At 33.3% G+C, this 19360-nt stretch overlaps 3 protein-coding genes across 5 annotated transcripts; 1 reads left to right on the plus strand and 2 right to left on the minus strand.

Moving 5' to 3' along the window:
• Positions 1-918: 918 nt before the first annotated feature.
• LOC143346946 (TAR DNA-binding protein 43-like) lies at positions 919-9310 on the minus strand. Its single transcript, XM_076775668.1, has 3 exons — positions 3554-9310; positions 2680-2833; positions 919-2582 (listed from the first exon to the last, which is right to left on the minus strand). Exon 1 carries the CDS (start codon positions 9308-9310, stop codon positions 8462-8464), a length of 849 nt encoding a protein of 282 aa, XP_076631783.1. The 3' UTR covers positions 919-2582; positions 2680-2833; positions 3554-8461.
• Positions 9311-9364: 54 nt separating this feature from the next.
• LOC143346909 (sugar transporter SWEET1-like) lies at positions 9365-17696 on the minus strand. 3 transcript variants are annotated; one of them, XM_076775597.1, is made up of 6 exons: positions 17561-17696; positions 17273-17424; positions 14979-15442; positions 13491-13660; positions 13054-13194; positions 9365-11225 (listed from the first exon to the last, which is right to left on the minus strand). In XM_076775597.1, the coding sequence occupies exons 2-6, from the start codon at positions 17347-17349 to the stop codon at positions 10386-10388; spliced, it is 1692 nt and encodes a 563-aa protein (XP_076631712.1). In that variant the 5' UTR covers positions 17350-17424; positions 17561-17696; the 3' UTR covers positions 9365-10385. The 3 variants fall into 3 exon arrangements, with proteins under 3 accessions (XP_076631712.1, XP_076631730.1, XP_076631721.1); XM_076775606.1 differs by lacking the exons at positions 9365-11225; positions 13054-13194; positions 13491-13660; positions 14979-15442 and adding exons at positions 15536-16421; positions 16493-16775; positions 16894-16971; XM_076775615.1 differs by lacking the exons at positions 9365-11225; positions 13054-13194; positions 13491-13660; positions 14979-15442; positions 17561-17696 and adding exons at positions 15535-16421; positions 16493-16775; positions 16894-16971 and having other exon boundaries at positions 17261-17415.
• A 177-nt stretch (positions 17697-17873) lies between these two features.
• On the plus strand, positions 17874-18845 carry LOC143346951 (alpha-ketoglutarate-dependent dioxygenase alkB homolog 7, mitochondrial). Its single transcript, XM_076775681.1, has 4 exons — positions 17874-18140; positions 18206-18379; positions 18443-18570; positions 18629-18845. The coding sequence occupies exons 1-4, from the start codon at positions 17874-17876 to the stop codon at positions 18759-18761; spliced, it is 702 nt and encodes a 233-aa protein (XP_076631796.1). The 3' UTR covers positions 18762-18845.
• The last annotated feature ends 515 nt before the right edge of the window (positions 18846-19360 follow it).

Here is a 19360-nt window from a genome sequence, read left to right on the forward strand (position 1 = left end):
CGCATAATTATATAATCACATACTAGATATTAAAAAATTAATAACTTTACATTCGACTTCACTGCACTCATAAGTTTATTTTATGCTCAATCATCTCATGTTTGTTTAATTTATATAGTTGGCGTCGAACGTTTCCGTTGCGACAAACTGTACTGCCTTATGAATACTGTGTAGTTCGTAGAGTCACTTTCAATAGAATAATTTGGAATATTTAACTTTCGAAAGAAAACGAACCTTAATATAGTTCCAATAATAGTACATTTAAACATTAATGTGATCGAATAACAACCCTGTGCACCGCATTAATTTATTCTTTAGCATTTTTTCGGTTTGTAGATTTCCTTTTACGCGTTATTTGTAACTTCAATATACTATTTAATTTTATTTTTTCTATTTTGATAAAAACGTTCAGCTTATCTATTTCTTCGAATCTGATAAAATTTAAGAAAACTGATAAACTTACTTACCGATTACTTGCATTTATTAAAGTATACGAAAACATGTGGTAAATAAAATAGTTCAGCATTATAGATTGATTTGTAAACTTTTTACTTAATAAAAGTTACCAAATACATGCAGTGTAAAACGTAAACATTAAAAACTTAATAAAATTCTGTTGTATTGGTATTATTAATAATGAGATTTGTTATGAATCAAACTAGCACAATACTATTAATCTGAAAATAAACCCAATCACGGTAAGTATCACCGAATCGTTATTCTTTTCTTTTCCTGTGAAAAATATTACCTGCACTTACCATCAAATTATAATTTATATAATCAGTCTACTATCTTCTTCATTGTCTTTTATATGGAATTCAACGAATTTCTGTATGCAAATTATATGTATTTATTATTTAATACTAGCATCTATCAAATGCTAAACGAACTATTTTTAATTTAATCTTTAATAGGGAGTCTTCTTTAATGAGGAATTTGTTAAGTATAATATAATAACTAGACAGCAGATTTTATGCATTTAAGGTGTATGCCATTATAGAAAATATATAAGAATATTATTTATAAATTGATCTTTTGAATTTCGTAAGACATAATATACGCCTTCAGAAAGCTCCCGCTTACTGATATACAGGGTGTTCGGCCACCCTTGGGAAAAATTCTAAGGGGGGATTCTAAGGGCCAAAATAAGACGAAAATCAAGAATACCAATTTGTTGATGGAGGCTTCGTTAAAAAGTTATTAACAATTAAATTCGAAAATTTCAAATCGTTCTGGAAAAATTATTTTCGGTTGCGGGGGTCAATTACAATCATTTTTTGTGAATACACATACCTCCGAAATCCTATCCACTTTCGAGAAAAAAATTCGAGTAGGTATTGAAATTTTTAGACAAAATTAAAAAATTTCAAATCACACTAAAAAAATTATATTTAGTTACAGGGGTCAATTACAAGCATTTTTGGTCATTATACATACCCCCGAAATCTTACGCCTTTTCGAGAAAAAAATTGTTTACCGAAAATCTAATGTGAGGCCCAGAAATGCTTCCCTGAAATTTCATGCATATCTTTAAAACGTCATAACTTCTGAACGGATTGGACGATTTTAATATTTCAAAAAGCAATCAACGCGTGTTTTAGTGAAGAATATGTAGAAATTCTAAAAATATTGGAAAAGTTGCTCCTTGACCCCGTAAAATGCGAAAAACCCCATAAAAGAGGTCCAATCTTCAAACGGCCATAACTCCTGCAATAGCAAAGATATCTCATTGAAATTTTTTTCTAAAGCAGAGCTCATAGGCACCTACAAAAAAGTATTAGACAACTTTTCTGTAGGGCGTCAAACAAAATTATTAAAAATGAAAAACCAATTTTTAAGAGAAATCGACAAAGGAGGTAGGTGCCTAAACTTTTCGACGAAAAAAAATAATTTCAAATCGTTCCAAAAAAATTATTTTCAGTTGCGGGGGTCAATTACAATAATTTTTGGTAAATAGACATACCCCCGAAATCCTACCCACTTTCGAGAAAAAAATTCGGGAAAATGTGAAATTTTTCGACAAAATTAAAAAATTTCAATTCGTTTTGGAAAAATTATTTTCGGTCGCGGGGGTCAATTATGATAATTTTTGGTGAATAGACATACCTCCGAAATCTTGCGCATTTTCGAGAAAAAAATTCAGTACTGGCGGAACTTTAAACGTTAATAACTTTTTAAGGAAGCCTCCATCAACAAATTGGTATTCTTGATTTTCGTCTTATTTTGGCCTCTAGAATCTCCCATTAAAATTTTTCCCAGAGGTGGCCGAACACCTTGTATATCGAAAAGTGTAAGCACACGTACATTGTTATAGTATCGAACATATTGTTACATAACATATGTATAATAACCAACAGAATGATTGAGGAAGCTGTTTCAATAATTTCTTGTTTTTAATAACGCAATTCTGTCTCAATATCGCTGCTGCTTTTCATGTAAACATTATACCGCTTAATACTGATGATTTTTAACATAGAAATAAGGTATCAAAAAATAATTCGGTAGAGCTTCCGTATTTAGACAATATCAATACAATTCTGTGCCTCGTCAGTACGAAAACTAGATGTGGCGGCGAGCATAGTCTGGAAACAAAAACACAGACAAATTAAACTTTCTGAAGAAACGACAGCTATTACAGACTGTTATCAAAATATATTTTGTTGTTATTTACAAACTTACTCGCATCCAGTTTTTGCCATGTATTCTGGTACTTGCTGTTTCTCTTTTATATTATTAACCATATTTTTCTTGTTCATTTTCTTTGTTATTAGTTGCAACAAGTTGCAAAACATCAGTCTTCTGGAATTTATAATGTGCAGTTCATTCAACTGAGCTGTTAAACAGAACCATACATAATTAATATTCGTCTGACGGAATATTAATCTATAAATTTAATTATACTTAATGTAGAAAGAAAATGGGTTTAATTTTAGCGCGTTTGTCTGTCTGTTCTTTACAGGTAATTTTGTAATACATTTTATTGCCTATCTTAACGTATTTTCATTGTAATCTTTCTCAAGTTGCTAAGTACATTTAAATGCGTGCAACGTGAGACGTTAAGGATACCTTTGCTCGAAGAACTGTTCAATTCCAAGCGTTGAATATGCAAATACAAAGTGCAAATACGATATTAAAATCCTTATTACTTTTTTATTTAAACGAGCGATTGAATAACTCTTCGAGGGGAAATAAGTCAACGAGAAGCGATTGAATATCAAAAATAAACAGATGAACGAGCAATGAACGATTATGAATTCAACGACGGGCTTATTTAACAAGGATTAACTTAATATAAAGCAATACATATAAATATATTAAGTAATCGATAAAAAAAGCCAATAAAGCACTATTTTTCACTTGGCAATCGCGTATTAGCGATAGTATTAATCACTAGGCATTCAACAAAATTGGGCAATGGTCGAACGTGATGAAATAATAGCAGGATCATAAAAAATGAAAAGTTTCATATATTGAATGACCTTGCGTAAGAATGTTTGAATTTCAATGACGCAAAACTCGTATTATGTAAGAAATAATTTCAGTTCGTAATCACCTGTTTCGAAGTTCAGCGGACGCTTCCATGCCTCTCGTCTACTTCCAGTCATCATCCTCATCATCATATTCATCCTCAATCTCAACCTCATCACCATTATTCATCATCAACATCCTCATCATCATATAATCATCACTATCACTGCCACCACCACCATCATCATAATCATAATCATAATCATAATAATCATCATCATCATAAGCATCACCTTCATTCATCGAATGGACGGTAATCTGTATTGTGTAACTCACAAATGCTTCCACTCGGTGTGATTCAGTGCGTAGAACCACTCACTCATTCCCCCTTCCCCTCGTTGTCGTTTCACAAAGTAGTAAAATGTAGGATTAAAAATATTATGCGTGTACTAGCCGGTTCACGCAATTGATGTTGAGTCTTTAGGACCAAACTGGACCAATATGATATTTAACGTTTCTCTATCTCTTGTAGTTTTCAGGACTTAAAATTTTCAGTTGGAATGTTCTTCCAAAGTATGATTAACGCTGCAATTGACTTCGTTAGGGTCTGAAGGTGCATAGTTACTCAGACTTTGATTAAGATGAAAGAATACTCCAACTGAACATCATTTACACGCAGCTTCGAATAATAAGCGTAGAAACATGGATCGCGAAAGATCAAAGAATATACCACAATATTTCTGTAATAATGCGATTAGACATAAATTATATGGCTTCCAAACACACTCAACCATTAACCATTTTTCTAAATTAGGTGCTTGGTATTGTTTGCCTAATGTTTCTAACTTGGACGGAACTTTTAGTAACGCGATAAAAATGGTTGAATTGGTTCGAAAGTTCTGCTCCTTATATATGGTCAAATTTGATACAGCATTGTCTATAGGTTTTCTCACAAAAAAACTCGGAAGATAATGATTTTGAAATTTTTTGAAAACTGCAAGAGATACAACAAATTTGACAATAAATGCATTACATATAGTTCTTTGAATCTTGCAATTTTCATCTAAATCAATATTATCGGAACGATTCCAGTTATTTGGACCATCCAGTAACAAGTAATAGCATATATTAGCATTCAAATATAGAAAGTATTGGCTCAGAAATAGATTTGATTATGTGTGAGAGATATGCGAGTAGCTCTCCAACGAGTAAAAGAAAGTTGTTTGACCGTGAGTGTCGTTAACTTCGGGTGAAAGACGTATGCATTATACGATTATTTAGCAAAGAAGAAAATAAGTAGACAAAGTAGGAATATATAAAATGTTGTTTCGTGTTTCGACCGATATCATGCACTATTTTGCAACCTATACATAGCAGGTGAAACGTACAGAATAAATGAATTAAATTAGTTTGGCATATTTGTAAAATTTTCTAGTACAACACGGTATTGGTCGAACTTAGAAGTAGGTAAATAACAAGCGGTCCAATGAAGGAGTTTAAAGAGTGTAAATAAACTATTACCAGTGTATCAGTTTTTAATCATTCTGTAATGAACTTATGTAATAAGAATCAATCTCTACCACCTATCAAAATAACATTCTCACATGACAAAACTTGATGTTATCGATCGTGATCACTCGGTATCTCATTTAAAACACAATCTTCATTATAATTTACAATAGAACTGCCTACAACAAAATTTATAACGTTCACGAACGACATTAATGCTCCTTACGTATATTTACACACTTCGTGGATCATTTTCAAATCGTTTCGCAAAGGCATCTTTTGAGCAACAGTTATTTTTAACTAACTCGTAAGTATTGTTCAGAAAAGTATTTGACGAAAATTTTACGCTCTTTCAATCAAAATTTATTTCGGTATAAACAATTGTACAAAATGAACCCACTGAATCTCTACAGAAAGTTAGAATGTATTCGATAGTCGCAAACGATTTGAAATAGATCAGCCAGCTATAATAATGAGCTAGAAACGGTTCTAATGTCTGTTAAAAGTTGTCTTAAACTACAGTCTTTGTATATCGGTTATCATTTACAGCAGGACGTCAATAAATAAACTCGACGCACTTTCCATCAATGTTCTCTTTACATTATGTATAAACATTCTGGATCAATAAAGATATATATATATATATGTATATATGTGTGTATATATATATATATGTGTATATATACACAAATGTATATATATATATTTATGTATATAGCATATATCAGGCATTCAATAAACGACTGTGTCCCATCCATAAAATATTATTTTCGCAATTAATTATCGCTCGCCTCACAATTGTTATACTCACTCATCATATCAACACGTAAGTTTCTTTTTTCTCTTTTGCATCAGATACATATATGTTCTTATCATTAAACAGCAAAATCACTTCTCGATTAAACTTTCACGCCTGTAGTTCTGAGACGACCATTAACAAATACATTCAACCGCCATACGCGCATACACACACGCACGCAGAGAAAGAGAGAGAGAGAGAGAGAGAGAGAGAGAGAGAGAGAGAGAGAGAGAGAGAGAGAGAGATGAGGTAAAACAATCCAATCTACATCGATTATAATATGATTTTCCTATTCTGGTATAAGAAATTTTATACTCTTAGAAGCATGAGGAGCTGGATGTTCTTAAAATACTTCACCAATCTGTGCTGCATGTACTATTATTTGTAAAAACGACTTCTGAATGATCAAAATGACATATACTGACTTTCAAAACATAGTTGCCTGTATCAATATGATTGGCATTTGCTGTAGTCTTGCTCGCATGATGCTTTTCTATGTTTACAATAAGGAGCATACATAGTCGTACAGTTTGGTCAAATATTTTAAGGATATATGGTGTAAACGGTCTTCTTTATAACCATAATATAACTTCACTGATTAAACACTCGCACTAGTGATAATAATTGGTAAAATTGTATGCACGTCAAGTAGGAAATATTAATGAGAGTTCTATAATAATGCAATGCACAGAAAGCACAACAACACAGATGTACCTTTCTGAGAATTCATTTATATTTTTTTATAATGTGTACTCATAATTATTAGTCTGAAATAGTCGACCTAGATTAATTTCAGTGTAGCGTATGGTTAATGTTGTAATTAGAGTGATAACTCTGCACTTCCTTTCTTCAACTTCAACTATATAGGAGTTATTGACTATAATCGTGCATCATGAATGAAATGATTCATTATGATCTTTGGAAAATAAATACTTGACTCTCAATACGTTAAGTTACTCTTTTCTTTGTCATTTTGTTTGGAAAATTCCTTTTTGCAAGAGTATGCTAAAAACTTGCAACACACTTTGCTCAATTAGAGTCTTTAAACACATGGACTGAAATGAGAAAATCAAGTCGATTCGAAATGCCACCTTTCACACGCAACCAATCAATGAACTTTTGGACGCATCATCCATCATACTCAATGTAAAACACAGTTCTCACATGAATCGTTCGTGTGCACGCACTAGAAACGTTTTTAAGGCGAAATTTCTCTAGAATTAATGGCATTTTAAATCTCGGGTAGCTGCGATCAATCTGCATGCAACTGCAACGACTTCACACTTATGCGCTCTATACATTCATATCCTTCACGCAAAACAAACATTACCTTTACTTCAAACGAATTGCATTCTTGACTCTTAAAAAAAAAAAGAAATAATAAAGAAACGACCAAGATTTGTTTGACTTGTAATAGCGATTACAAGATAGTTAAAAAGACAACAAATAAAAAAGAAACTAAAATGTAAAAATCAATTTCATCTAACGTATCACAAGGTAAATGTACACTGAAACAGAACTGAAAGCATCCAAAATTCCAATTTCTTTTCGCCTCAGAAGCTTTGTTTTTTTTTTCAATTGAAACAAAGAGTCTAATTTCAGCAGGAACTAGTTACAATAATATTTTTTCTATACAAACCAAAACCCTAGATTCGTATCCTAATAAAAAAAAATGTATTATGCAATCGAAAACGAACGTTTAAGTTTAATCTTTTGTCTAACCTTTCTCATCGACTATTTCTTTCTCTTACCCTCGTAGCCGTAAATATTTTATCTTCGGGACAAATCACAGTATAATAATAATCGAAAAGGTTTATAATTGTTGGTGATAACTGGATTAAAATCAATAGCACAAGTGGCATTGACACACGTAATAAGTTCCTCGATCGCACACAATTTTAGAACTTAATATTTTAATCACCGGTGCACGATTAAGAAGATCAAGATTAATCTGGTTACTTTACACACAACGATCCAAAAGTTCTTAACTTCTCACGTTCTAAAGACTCTAAGAAATGTGAACGCGCTAAATCCTTGGTTAATTCTCAGTTACACATTTAACACACGGCACGAAACTTTAAATAAACATAAGTATATATATACGTACGTCGTTACAATAAATCTCGTTCTTTTTCTCCAACGACACATTCATAATCATCATCATCATCATCATCATCATTATTATCATCATTATCATCAACATCATTCCAATACAGTAATTATCTCTGAGTTGGTTAGACCGCACGCTTGAAATGAGATCATACAATTAGTATGCACGTTCAGATGATCGAAGCTATCCGTCCTCTAACACGCACTTCTGTCTGTCGTTCCCGAGAAAGGAATTGTGCTAGTTTCTGTTCAAGTCGGTAAGAAAAGTGAAACAGGGTCGGAAATACATTGTGACGTGCAAAGATAAAAGAAGGTACTGTCTGTTACTGTTGATACTCGACGGAGTACACTGTTAATCACGTGACCGTAAGAAATTGAATTTAAACGCAGTTCATCGAATCCAGGGAGACGAAGAACCCGTTCCTCATCGACGGAGGTTTTTGGTTCTAATTTACAAATTGTTTACTTTGTACCTACATACAGTTGCCTAGACCTTTGCCGCTGGTTAACGTGTCGTGATCAAAGGAACGGATTCGCCGCTTTCCACGACTACACTCGGAGGCTCCTCCACGCAGCTTACTCGTACTTGAGAAAGGTATTTGACTTCTGATCGCGCTGTCCAGGATGATTCTGCCAAGCACCTTGGGACGCGTTCGGATTATTCGGGCCTGGTCCACCTGTTCCGGGATTGCCTGTATTACCATCACCTCCTCCCTGATTCATCCAACTGAGAAAGCCAGAGTTTCCACTGTTACCAATACTATTGTTGCCTGAAGGTGGTTGACCAGGTGGACCAGGCTGGTTCGAATAGCCCTGATCGTTTCCCTGATTCTGCAAGTTACCGATCAGACCCCAAGATGCTTGGTTCAGGGCAGCGGCAACCAGAGCAGGATTGACAGGTAACGCGGAGAGATTTATACCTCCCATCGCCAATGGATTAGACATACCGCCGCCACCACCGCCGCCGTTATTTTGTCCAGTAATGCCCAGAGCTTGGAGATTAGGCATATCCAGGTTGCCACGATTCCCTGGATTGTTCCAACCGTTTGGACCCATATTATTACCAGAGTGGCCCATGTATCTGTTACCCTGATAGTTTCCCTGCACGTTATTCTCGGCAGGGCCTGGAGCGCCTCTACGCATGTTTAAGTTCATTTGATTATTGAAATTCTTATTGTTGCCCTCGGACTTCGGCGCGGCGTTTGACACGTGTACCGATACTCCTTTTATTATGTGATCCTCCCCACACAGGGACTGGGCTACCTCGGGATCTAAGAAAGTAACAAATGAAAATGCACGGAAAGGTTTTGGGATGAACACGTCCGTCACTTCGCCATATTTGGAGAAATAGTCACGCAGATCATCAGCAGTTAGGTCTTCTGTACAGCGTCCCACGAATACCTTGCAGGGTACTTGATGAATCATTCCCTCCTACGCACAAACGCACAATCAATCAATCATGTACAACAGATTTTCACATTGTTTTGTTTTGTTTTTTTTTTATCCAGTAAAACTTGCGTACAGTGCACATTATTACTATTATTATTATGATTATTTACAACAATGTCCGTTTATCAAAAAGAACACACACGACTCTATCATTAAACGCTATCAGATTATAAAACTGTCGTATTCAAATATATCGATAAAATTTCTATTTCAGTCGTTTGCTTAAAAAGAATGGCAGAAAAAGAAAAGAGAAGAAATACACATGCCTGAATCGATACCAACTAATCTGCACTAACGTCAAGTTTTATAGAAAATTCTTTAATACACATGTCTAATTTATCGATTTCAGAAAAAAGGTGACGGCTGGTCAATTTACATTTGATCTCCGTAAATTTATATGTGCATACATATATATATAATATATATAATATATAATATATATGTATCACTTAAGCACTATGGCCTCTTTAAATCCATGCACAAATCTGTACAACATGTCCTTTCTTTTTATATTCGATGTAAAATCTCATGCTATATATTACATTATCTTAAACTGAATAAGCACAATAGTTGATAAAATGTAGACAGTTATCGAGGCTATTGCTAATGTCAGACAATATTTTTTTTTTTTTCTTTACTATTTGTAACAGAGATCACGAATCAAGGGGAATAATATGATTTTTACATCTCTACTCGTGCCACGTAACTACTATGATTTGTAACAACTGTCAAAATTCTCAATTCGATGAGTAAAAACTCCATTCCACTCTCATTCGAATCGTTCAAAAGGATACTACTGAGTTCCGTACGATTGACAATTACCATTCAAATAGATGATTAAAAACCAGTGCGCTTCCAACCAAGACAACTTGTACTGCAGATAGATCAAAGACATATATACGCGGTACAGAGATAAGAACAAATGATTAAAAACGCATAGTCAACTTGCTGGTCGCTTAAAAGTGTCTCGAACGAGTCGGAGAAGAAACTCGAGCGAATGTCTATTCCCGTTGAACCGTGACTTATGTATTTACGATAGTAACAAGACTCATCAGTATCTTGACGTGTCCGAGACGTGATGATCCCTCGATGGACGGTGCTTGTAATAACGGTCATAATAGTTCTCTTTGGCCGGATATCTTGCTGTATCCGCAAACCTGGTATCCACTTCCTTACCGTCCGGTGGGTACCTAGCTTCAACTTCTCTATTGTCGACCGCGTATCTACCATCAGAATCCCTACCATCGACCGCGTATCTTCTATCCATATCACGATTGTCCACCGGGTATCTACAATCAGCCTCTCTACTATCAGTCGGAATTCTATTGTCGCCATGCCTGGTGTCTGGATATCGAACATCCAACGGGTATCTACAGTCCGTAGACGCGTAACGGCCGTCCGCCTCGTAATAGTTTCTATCGTAACCGTAATTATATCTGCCTTTTTCCGCATAGTCAGGATTCTCCATGACTGGGTACACGGCACGTCCTTCGTAGTTGGGATATCTTGTGTATTCAGCATCGGACGGATAACTGGTGGAATTCGGCGCGGCGGGTGCATGCTGGACCATGTAATTCCGTGTATCGTACCCAGGATCCTCGTAGGAAGGATAGTTAGGTTTCTCGTAGGCATTATAGTTTTGCCCCTCGTACTTGTATTTATTGTTATCGTCGTACGGATAGTTGGGCGGGTACGACGGGTAATGCGTGGTTTTATAATCGTACTCTGAATCGTACCTAGGCGCATTAGCAGCATCGGGTGCATTTAAGTTGATATACGGTTTCGTCACAGGTACTCGTCGATTACTCGGCGTACGAACCGGTATAGGGCGGTAGCATTCATTGTGTTTACTCGTATCATACTGACGAGCCATCATTAAGCCATCAATATTCTGCAACCAGATACACCAGCCCTCGACAATCACATACAATTTTATCTATATAATTGTTTGATACACATATACGCACTCTCACTCATCGTAGCACTACCGACATACTTTAGGTTCCTTAATTTTGTCATTCCACATACCATACCATCATACATTTAAAAACTATCATAACGTACTAATGGATCGTGTGAATATACTGTGTTAAGATTTGTAGATTGAAAACGGCACATCTTTAGGCATCAAGCGTTATCAATTTCCATTCATCTATGTACTTTACACTAGTGTTTCGTACTTGGCACTACGTTACAAATCTTTATTAAACTAATTTATTACTCACGTAATGCTGAATATCATCATGAGACACTGCACGGAAAGATTCTACTCTATTGTCTCCCGATGTTTAGTAACTGTTTAAATATAACTTCTGTTCGCAAAATTCAGAACTCACTTCAAAAAGTTCGACAATTTGTAACGTTACATATCGCATGTGGAGGAAGGTTTCCAATTACACACACTGTCACGCAAACCATACCCATTACAATGTTTATCATCTCCAAAAGAAAAATACACATTTAGCGGTACTCGAATATTTATCGTTTGAAATTCACTCCCATTATTAGGTACATACTTTTGATAATGAAAAAAAAATTAATTTCCCTAAATCGTTTCAGAGTTAAAGGCGCGACAATACTTAATTTAGACATCTATAGCAAACTAACATTTATACATTACATAAAATTCCACGAAAGTTCGCAAGTAACTAAGACCCAAATTTATAAAACAGCACCTTTGCCTCTTGCAAATTGTCTTCAAAGTTTCATGTAAATTGGGTATGTAATTTTAAGTCATTCGAATCTATTTAAAACTGACAGTGGTACTCTCATAGCATACTTGTAAATTCCACACTACTTAATGACACAAACATACATACCATGTTATTTACAAGATCACGCAAACACTTTCTTAAAGTATCTCCCATTGCATTGTATAACACTCATTTAAACATTCACGCACATTTATCACTTGACCTTTATAAATTTACCATTTAAATCGACTACACATTCATCTATTTATACCACCATATACGTTCTAAAGAGATATATAAAGATGATATTCAAAGATTATAAGCGGAAATCAATTGTCTTATAGTCTTGTGCAATGATTCAGAATAGAAAAAGAATTTCTAAAGCAAAGTATTATTCACGTTTGTGCCATAGTCAGATTTCTCAATTGTTCTTTTTTCCTTGTAATTCGCACTATAGTTTATGGTTCAAATTAATGCCCTACAATATGCATCTTAAACCTGTACATGACTGGTTGAAACATTTACCTAATATGTATGCAAATATTCTCTGCGAAAAGAAAATTCGATTATACCATGTACTGTAATAAATTGTGCAAACATTGATTTACTATTCACTGCTTGCATTGGCAGCAACAAATCCAATATTTCTGTTTTCAAGGTTTTAAATACATGAAAAATTTCTACATGGTGTACATTATTGAACATTTTATTGGATTTATTATGTCCATGAAAAATTAACTAAAGCAGCAAAATATTTTCATACACAATTTATAACGTTTGAAAGTTGTTAATCTTTCAAATTATTTTTTTTTTTAAATGTACAATAATTGTGCAATGAAAATTGTTTGAATTGTGTAATTCATCAGTGCATAGAATATGTATGTACAGGTCTATGATTCCCATGCAAATATTGTATATATGTATTTCGATTTTAAACGATTGTTAAGTATTTAAGCATTTGGGAACTACTCCAAGATATCTGAAGAAACAACGAACGTTTATTATCAAACAAATCAGTGCTCTTACCTTACTGTTGGGAACCTTGACATCGCACCATCTACCATCTATCATATGCCGCTGTGCAAGGCATCTTAATTGGGATTCATAACTTCCGAATCTAATAAAACCAAATCCTTTGCTATGCCCAGACTTAGCATCTTTCTTTACCTGCAGCAATATTTGATAAGACTTAGCAATATTTATAATACATTGCACATATCGATAGTTTTAAAATTATCACAATGAATTATAATTGAACTAGTATTATCATTTATATAATTCATTATACAAATCTGAGAACAACTCAATAGTCTAGGTACAAATTTTGTATGATTTTACGTAATTTGAGATTAATAAATTTTAACCCTTAATATTTACATTTCAGTGTTGCTTGTAGATTAAAATGAAAAAAAAAGTATGTTTTTTTAATAAAGTTAGTGCCTGAACAGAACTAAAGGACTCACCTGGGCCATGAGTACTTCGCCAAATGTTTCGAAATACTCGCGCAAGTTCTGCTCAGTCGTTTTCCATGGTAAACCAAGTACGATCAAGTCTGTGCAACGCAACTTTGTTTCCATTCTTTTAGTCTTAGCTGTGGAATTTTCCAAATTGTCATCAGATTTACGTTTGTTCTCTGAAAAGATATAAGTGTTCATGTCTACCAACTTCTTTTTATTTATTAGAATCTTCTCCAAAATTTGACTCTTATACAAAACTCTATATATACTTTATTTATATAGAAACTAAATGTGACTGCAATGTATAAAAAAAAAGAAAGAGAGAGAAAAAGAGAGTGAAATAGAGAAATATCGAAATCCAGTACAATTATTACTAAAAAAAAATATAATAAAAAAAAACTTATGTGTCTGTAAATGTTCGTGTAATGTACATATACATGTATATAACATATTATAGCAAGTACATTATCATTAGAGATTTAAATTCATACCTATATACATATATATAACTAATGTATATAAGTATAAGTTGGATAGATGTAAACAAGCTTCATTTCTTATTAACAGACATTTACATAGCTAACCACACACAGTTATTATTCTGGCTGTGCACTGAAAATATCTTTACACAAACATAATTACAATCTGTGTCTGTAAATGTTAATGCATTTGGATAAATATCAACATGTGCTTATGTTTGTATCATAATGTCATTTACCACAAAAACGATGTATAAAGAGATCTGAACACATTGAAAATATTATTAAAAATATAATAATTAAATGCAAATATTCTAATTCTACAATACTGTTCACAAATTGTAGTTGCATGCTTTAGAATACATACATTTAACTTTCATTTTATTAAAAAAAAGTAGTTATTTTATTTGATGTTGAAATAAAGAAAATGTAAAATATTATAAACAATTACTTCGATCGTTATTATTTCATTGATTTTTAACAATTGCTGTTATAACAAATAAATTTGTACTATTTGTCTGACTCTACCTATAAAAGAATTTCATCGATTTTGCCCGGATGAAAGCTTCAATTTTTGATAGCAAAATCATGCACTGGTAAAAGTAAAGTCTCATGTTTTGACTGCAAGTATAATAAACACAAACACATGTACTGGATTCCAAATTATATACACGAGATTACTCATAGAATTAGTTCAGACCAACTACCGATGGAAATAAAATTTTGAAAAAAAGTTATTAATGAAAAAAAAAAGAAGTATCCATCGCGGCCCGATGGCAAGAATAGAATATCGAATAAACGGACATCGCTGAAAGAAAAAAAAAAAATAATAACAGAACGGAAGCACATTGAACGCTCCTCGAGCTTTAATAGCTTAGACCAAATTTGCGTCAATCGATATAACAAAAACCACGGGTAGTTGGTCTCATCGTAGCATTAGTATTTCTGGGGCAACAAAAAAAAAGGGGGGGGGCGAGAAATGGGCATATACGGAGATTTTCCATGAAATAAGCACCTTTTGGAAAGACACAAAAGTAAACTGCCTTGCCCCATCCATTTTCTGGCGGATGAAGACGCCCGTCAACGAGACGGATACCGCGCATCGTCCGTGATTCGGGATTGCGGTATTTCAGGCCACACGTTCCGGGAAACTGGGCGGTCACGGTGGTCAATGAGAGCGTGTTATCGTCCTCTGTAGGCAATTCTATCGGCTCGTCGCCCTCGTCCTCAGCAACCTGGATGTACGACGACATTTTCTTTTCCAAACGTGCGGTCTTTTCTTCCCGAGAAAGGAGAATAAAAATTTGTACAACACAACAAACACACACGCTCTCGGTCGTCTCGCAGCCAGTCACGCAACACCGCACCTCTTTCTCTTCACCCAGCCAGTCAGTGCTACCAATCTTTCCCACCCCGGAACTCCTCGAGCTCTCCCAATATTCCTGGAAGATTCCACTCGATTTCCGTTGAAGAAAAAATCTTTTCATAAAAAAAGAAATCGAACTTCTATATTCTTTAACTAAATTCAGATAGAATTTGACAATTTTTTAAACAGCAATGAAGTATTGACCATTAATTAAATTGCAATTTTTCCCGTATATTTGAACGAGAAATAAGACTAATACTGCATTCAAGCGAATTACTCGTGCGATTGATTAATGTATAGTTACGCCTTTGTTTGCGAAAAAAAACTCGCAGTAAAGTCACAAAATGTAAAATGAAACACGAAGCAGTCAGTAATTTATTTATATCAATATATATTAAAAGATATACTATTGTTTTTAATACGAGAATGAATAAAATAGTACGTCTTTTATATGAAAAAATAATGATTACAAACAATGTACTGCTAAATTCGTCAAAATGAAATATTATTTGTTATTCTTGGTACCATATTTCATTACATAAATTGATCTAACACGTAAACTTTTATTCTCGTAGTGGGGAATTTTTTCATGAACGCTTAAAAGCCGATTAGTACGCCACGTTGCAGCAAAACCTGAAACTGTTTTTAGCGCGAATAATTTCGATTTCAAAATTCCATTTTTATACTGTTGTAAGTTAGCGTTTAGTACTACACGCTATCATTCGCAATTCTTGTATTTCTTACGTTCAAAAAATTCAATAGTCGGTTAAAAAATATATTTTTTTGAGAATACAAGACATATTATCTTAAATTATACATATAAATACATTAAGAAATGTATCTTGTTACATTCGTGTACAAGTAGTTTGAGAGTAATTAAATTAAATGAGCCTCCGTGACTTGATCATTTCGATAAATTACAAAAAAACAGAGTTGAAATGCAGATAATACACAGCCCAAAAAGTTTGGTATTTGTATGAAATGATCATTAATTAAACAACCATATGCAAACCATTGAGAAGAAACTATCAAAGAAGCCATTATAATGGGAAATGGTAAACTTTCAGTACTTTTGACCCTTATTACATGTGCCTAAAAAACATTGTATTTAATTATCCATTTTCAATTTACTGTAATTTTCATGAAAATTTAGACAAACTTACCATCATTATTAAAGGAGATGCAAAAAATAATACTGTTACTGTACAGCTAAAAAACCCAACATACTTTGCTGCTATTACTTGATCTTCCTCATAAAAGCTATAAAAGTATATAATTCCAAGGAACAAAGTTGCTGCAATCATTTGTTTTACAGTTTTTAATCTCTTTACGCTATATAAAATGAACACGCAAACATATGATGCTTGAAGTATCGTTCCAAAAATATTCACTACCAATATAAATCGGTCTTCGATAAGCGTACCATATCTCATCCATAAAACACATCTATAACATATTATACATGAATACAACTCTAATTATAAATTCTGCAAGTTTTACATGTGTCTCTTTACTTGCTTTGCTGTACCATGATTACTTTTATTATTCAGAATATAACACTTACGATGTATAACATGTTACAAATGCCAAAGCTGAACTATTTCCTGTCGTGCCATTTTTAATAATCTTTCTGCACACCAGCCTAAAACATATTCCTAAAACTTTCTAGTCACACATAGAATAAAGAATTTGGCCTAAACACGATCAAGATTGCTGAAAAATTTGTATTACTATTTGCTTTATAGATTTTATCATAATTCTTTTTTAACATCATCGATAGTACTTCTATTTCGAATTTTAACCGATTCGTGTATTTAACTATGTGCCATAGCATTTTAAAGGTTTATTGTATGACACGTCTAATGTAAACAGAGGACACGTTGCAAACATTTCAAATTTTTTGAGAAAAGGCAGGTCAGATTTGGCCTTACATTTTTACTTACACGCCGGCTAAGAACTGTAAAACCGTGCAAATCGAGGCTGTTGAAGCCAACGCGTCTCTGATCCCTGTCGAGATCATGATTTAAAACGTTCATAGCACTCCCATGTAACATAACATCCGTGATCTGGATATGTAACCTTGACGTCGAATAATCTAGTTTTATTATGAAAGAAAAACCATAATCGATAAAATCTCTACTAGTGAAAATTAAAAGTGATGCCATACAAAAAACCACAAACCACGCGATTTAAGCATGGTGAAATGTAAAATCAATTATTTTACAACTTACAAATATGGTTTTCATAGTATAGTTTTCATCTGCTTTTCTCTGAATGTCGATGGAAAATATGAAATATTTCTACCGCCTTTCTTTGGAACTTGAAAGAATAACCACCAAATCAGGAACGTATTCTGCACGCACAATTCCTCGTAACTCAAGAACTCGATTATTCTTTGATTAGTACTATGTTTTATAAATAAGTTATGTATTTGTATTTGAATATACGATAATAAAGCAATTGCATTTTCCTGTTGATATTGATATCGATTAATTTTGGATCTGACAAAGTTTTAATTAAATTCTTCAAACCTAACCTTCTCAGATGAAACATTTTAGAATGACAAATAAGTTTTTTTTCTTGAGAAATTTTGTGACTGGAACTTTCGATCGTATTAATTTGAAACACTATTCGCGGTCAGCTATTGTGTGTACTAAAATTGACACAAATGCGGAAAATTGGCGAGAGAAACTCTGTAATACAATGCAAATTGTGGAAAATTTTGTCGATATCAAAGAAGAAAAGTCTCTGATCGAAGAAGTTGAACCTTACATGAAGAAACTTCGATACGAAAAATCACATTGGGACGATGTTAGTACAATGATTAGATATTTTAATCTAACTTTGATCTAATTTGTTTTATTTAATTATTGTAGGCAATACATTTTTATAGAGAAACAGAGCGAAAACAGTGGAATGAAAATAATATGAAAATAATAAACAGAATTCGTGAAAAAGCATTTCCTAAAGAAATGAATCATATTCCGCTAATACATATTTTGGACCTAGCACCAGAAGGATGGATAAAACCACATATTGACAGTATTAGGGTATATACCTTCTTTGCTAATTTCATTTTCAAAATTTAATTTTCTTTTATCTCTTTGTTACAGTTCTGTGGTGAAATCATTGCTGGTTTAAGTTTATTAAGTGACAGTATAATGAGACTTACAATGGCTGGAAATGAAACAACATACAAACATGATTTTCTATTGCCTCAGAGGTCCTTGTATATAATGAGGTATGATAGCTTTCCCTTTCTAAAATATATCATTTTCACCTAAGGATTACTGTTACAGTGGTGTAGCCAGGTACAACTATAATCATGAAATTTTGAAGAATGAAGAATCATATTTTGAAGGACAACATATACCAAAAACTAGACGTATTTCAATAATATGTAGATGCCAACCAGAAAATAGTGATAATTAACATTTTAAAAATGTATATGATTACTTTGTAGATTTATATAGTGTACATAATTAATTTAATAAAAGAGTATTTTCATTGTTTAAAGTTTTTTGTAAATAAAAATTAAACACCATTTATAAAAACTTTGTCGTAGAATTGTATGCCATTGACGCGAGGACGGACTTTAACTGTTCAAAATGAAGAAGGAAAAGCTCGAACTGGCTTTCGAAAAATTTAGGCACCTACCCCCTGTCGATTTTTCTTAAAAATTCGTTTTTCATTTTTAATAATTTTGTTTGATGCCCTACAGAAAAGTTGTCTAATACTTTTTTGTAGGTACTCGTAAGCTCTACCTTAGAAAAAAGTTTCATTGAAATATATTCACTATTGTAGGAATTATGGCTGTTTGAAAATTGGACAATTTTTATAGGGTTTTCCTCATTTTACGGGGTCAAAGATCAACTTTTTCATTATTGTTAGAATTTCTACATATTCTATACCAAAATACGCGTAGTTTGCTTTTTTAAACATTAAAATCGTCCAATCCGTTCAGAAGTTATGACGTTTTAAAGATTCGCATGAAAATTCGGGCAGACATTTCTGGCCAGAAATTATAGTAA

Source organism: Colletes latitarsis, chromosome 2 (genome assembly GCF_051014445.1).
Source record: "Colletes latitarsis isolate SP2378_abdomen chromosome 2, iyColLati1, whole genome shotgun sequence".
In the NCBI taxonomy this organism is placed as follows: domain Eukaryota; kingdom Metazoa; phylum Arthropoda; class Insecta; order Hymenoptera; family Colletidae; genus Colletes; species Colletes latitarsis.

Excerpts from the sequence above, each read along its gene's own strand:
- LOC143346951 (XM_076775681.1), top strand. The coding sequence starts at position 17,874 with ATGAAACATTTTAGAATGACAAATAAGTTTTTTTTCTTGAGAAATTTT. Across the intron at positions 18,141-18,205 it reads AAAAATCACATTGGGACGAT|GCAATACATTTTTATAGAGA; the intron begins GTTAGTACAATG and ends TAATTATTGTAG. Across the intron at positions 18,571-18,628 it reads AGGTCCTTGTATATAATGAG|TGGTGTAGCCAGGTACAACT; the intron begins GTATGATAGCTT and ends TTACTGTTACAG.
- LOC143346946 (XM_076775668.1), bottom strand. The coding sequence starts at position 9,310 with ATGATTCATCAAGTACCCTGCAAGGTATTCGTGGGACGCTGTACAGAA.
- LOC143346909 (XM_076775597.1), bottom strand. The coding sequence starts at position 17,349 with ATGATCTCGACAGGGATCAGAGACGCGTTGGCTTCAACAGCCTCGATT. Across the intron at positions 13,661-14,978 it reads CTTTTGTGTCTTTCCAAAAG|AGAACAAACGTAAATCTGAT; the intron begins GTGCTTATTTCA and ends ATATCTTTTCAG. Across the intron at positions 13,195-13,490 it reads GCGAAGTACTCATGGCCCAG|GTAAAGAAAGATGCTAAGTC; the intron begins GTGAGTCCTTTA and ends ATATTGCTGCAG.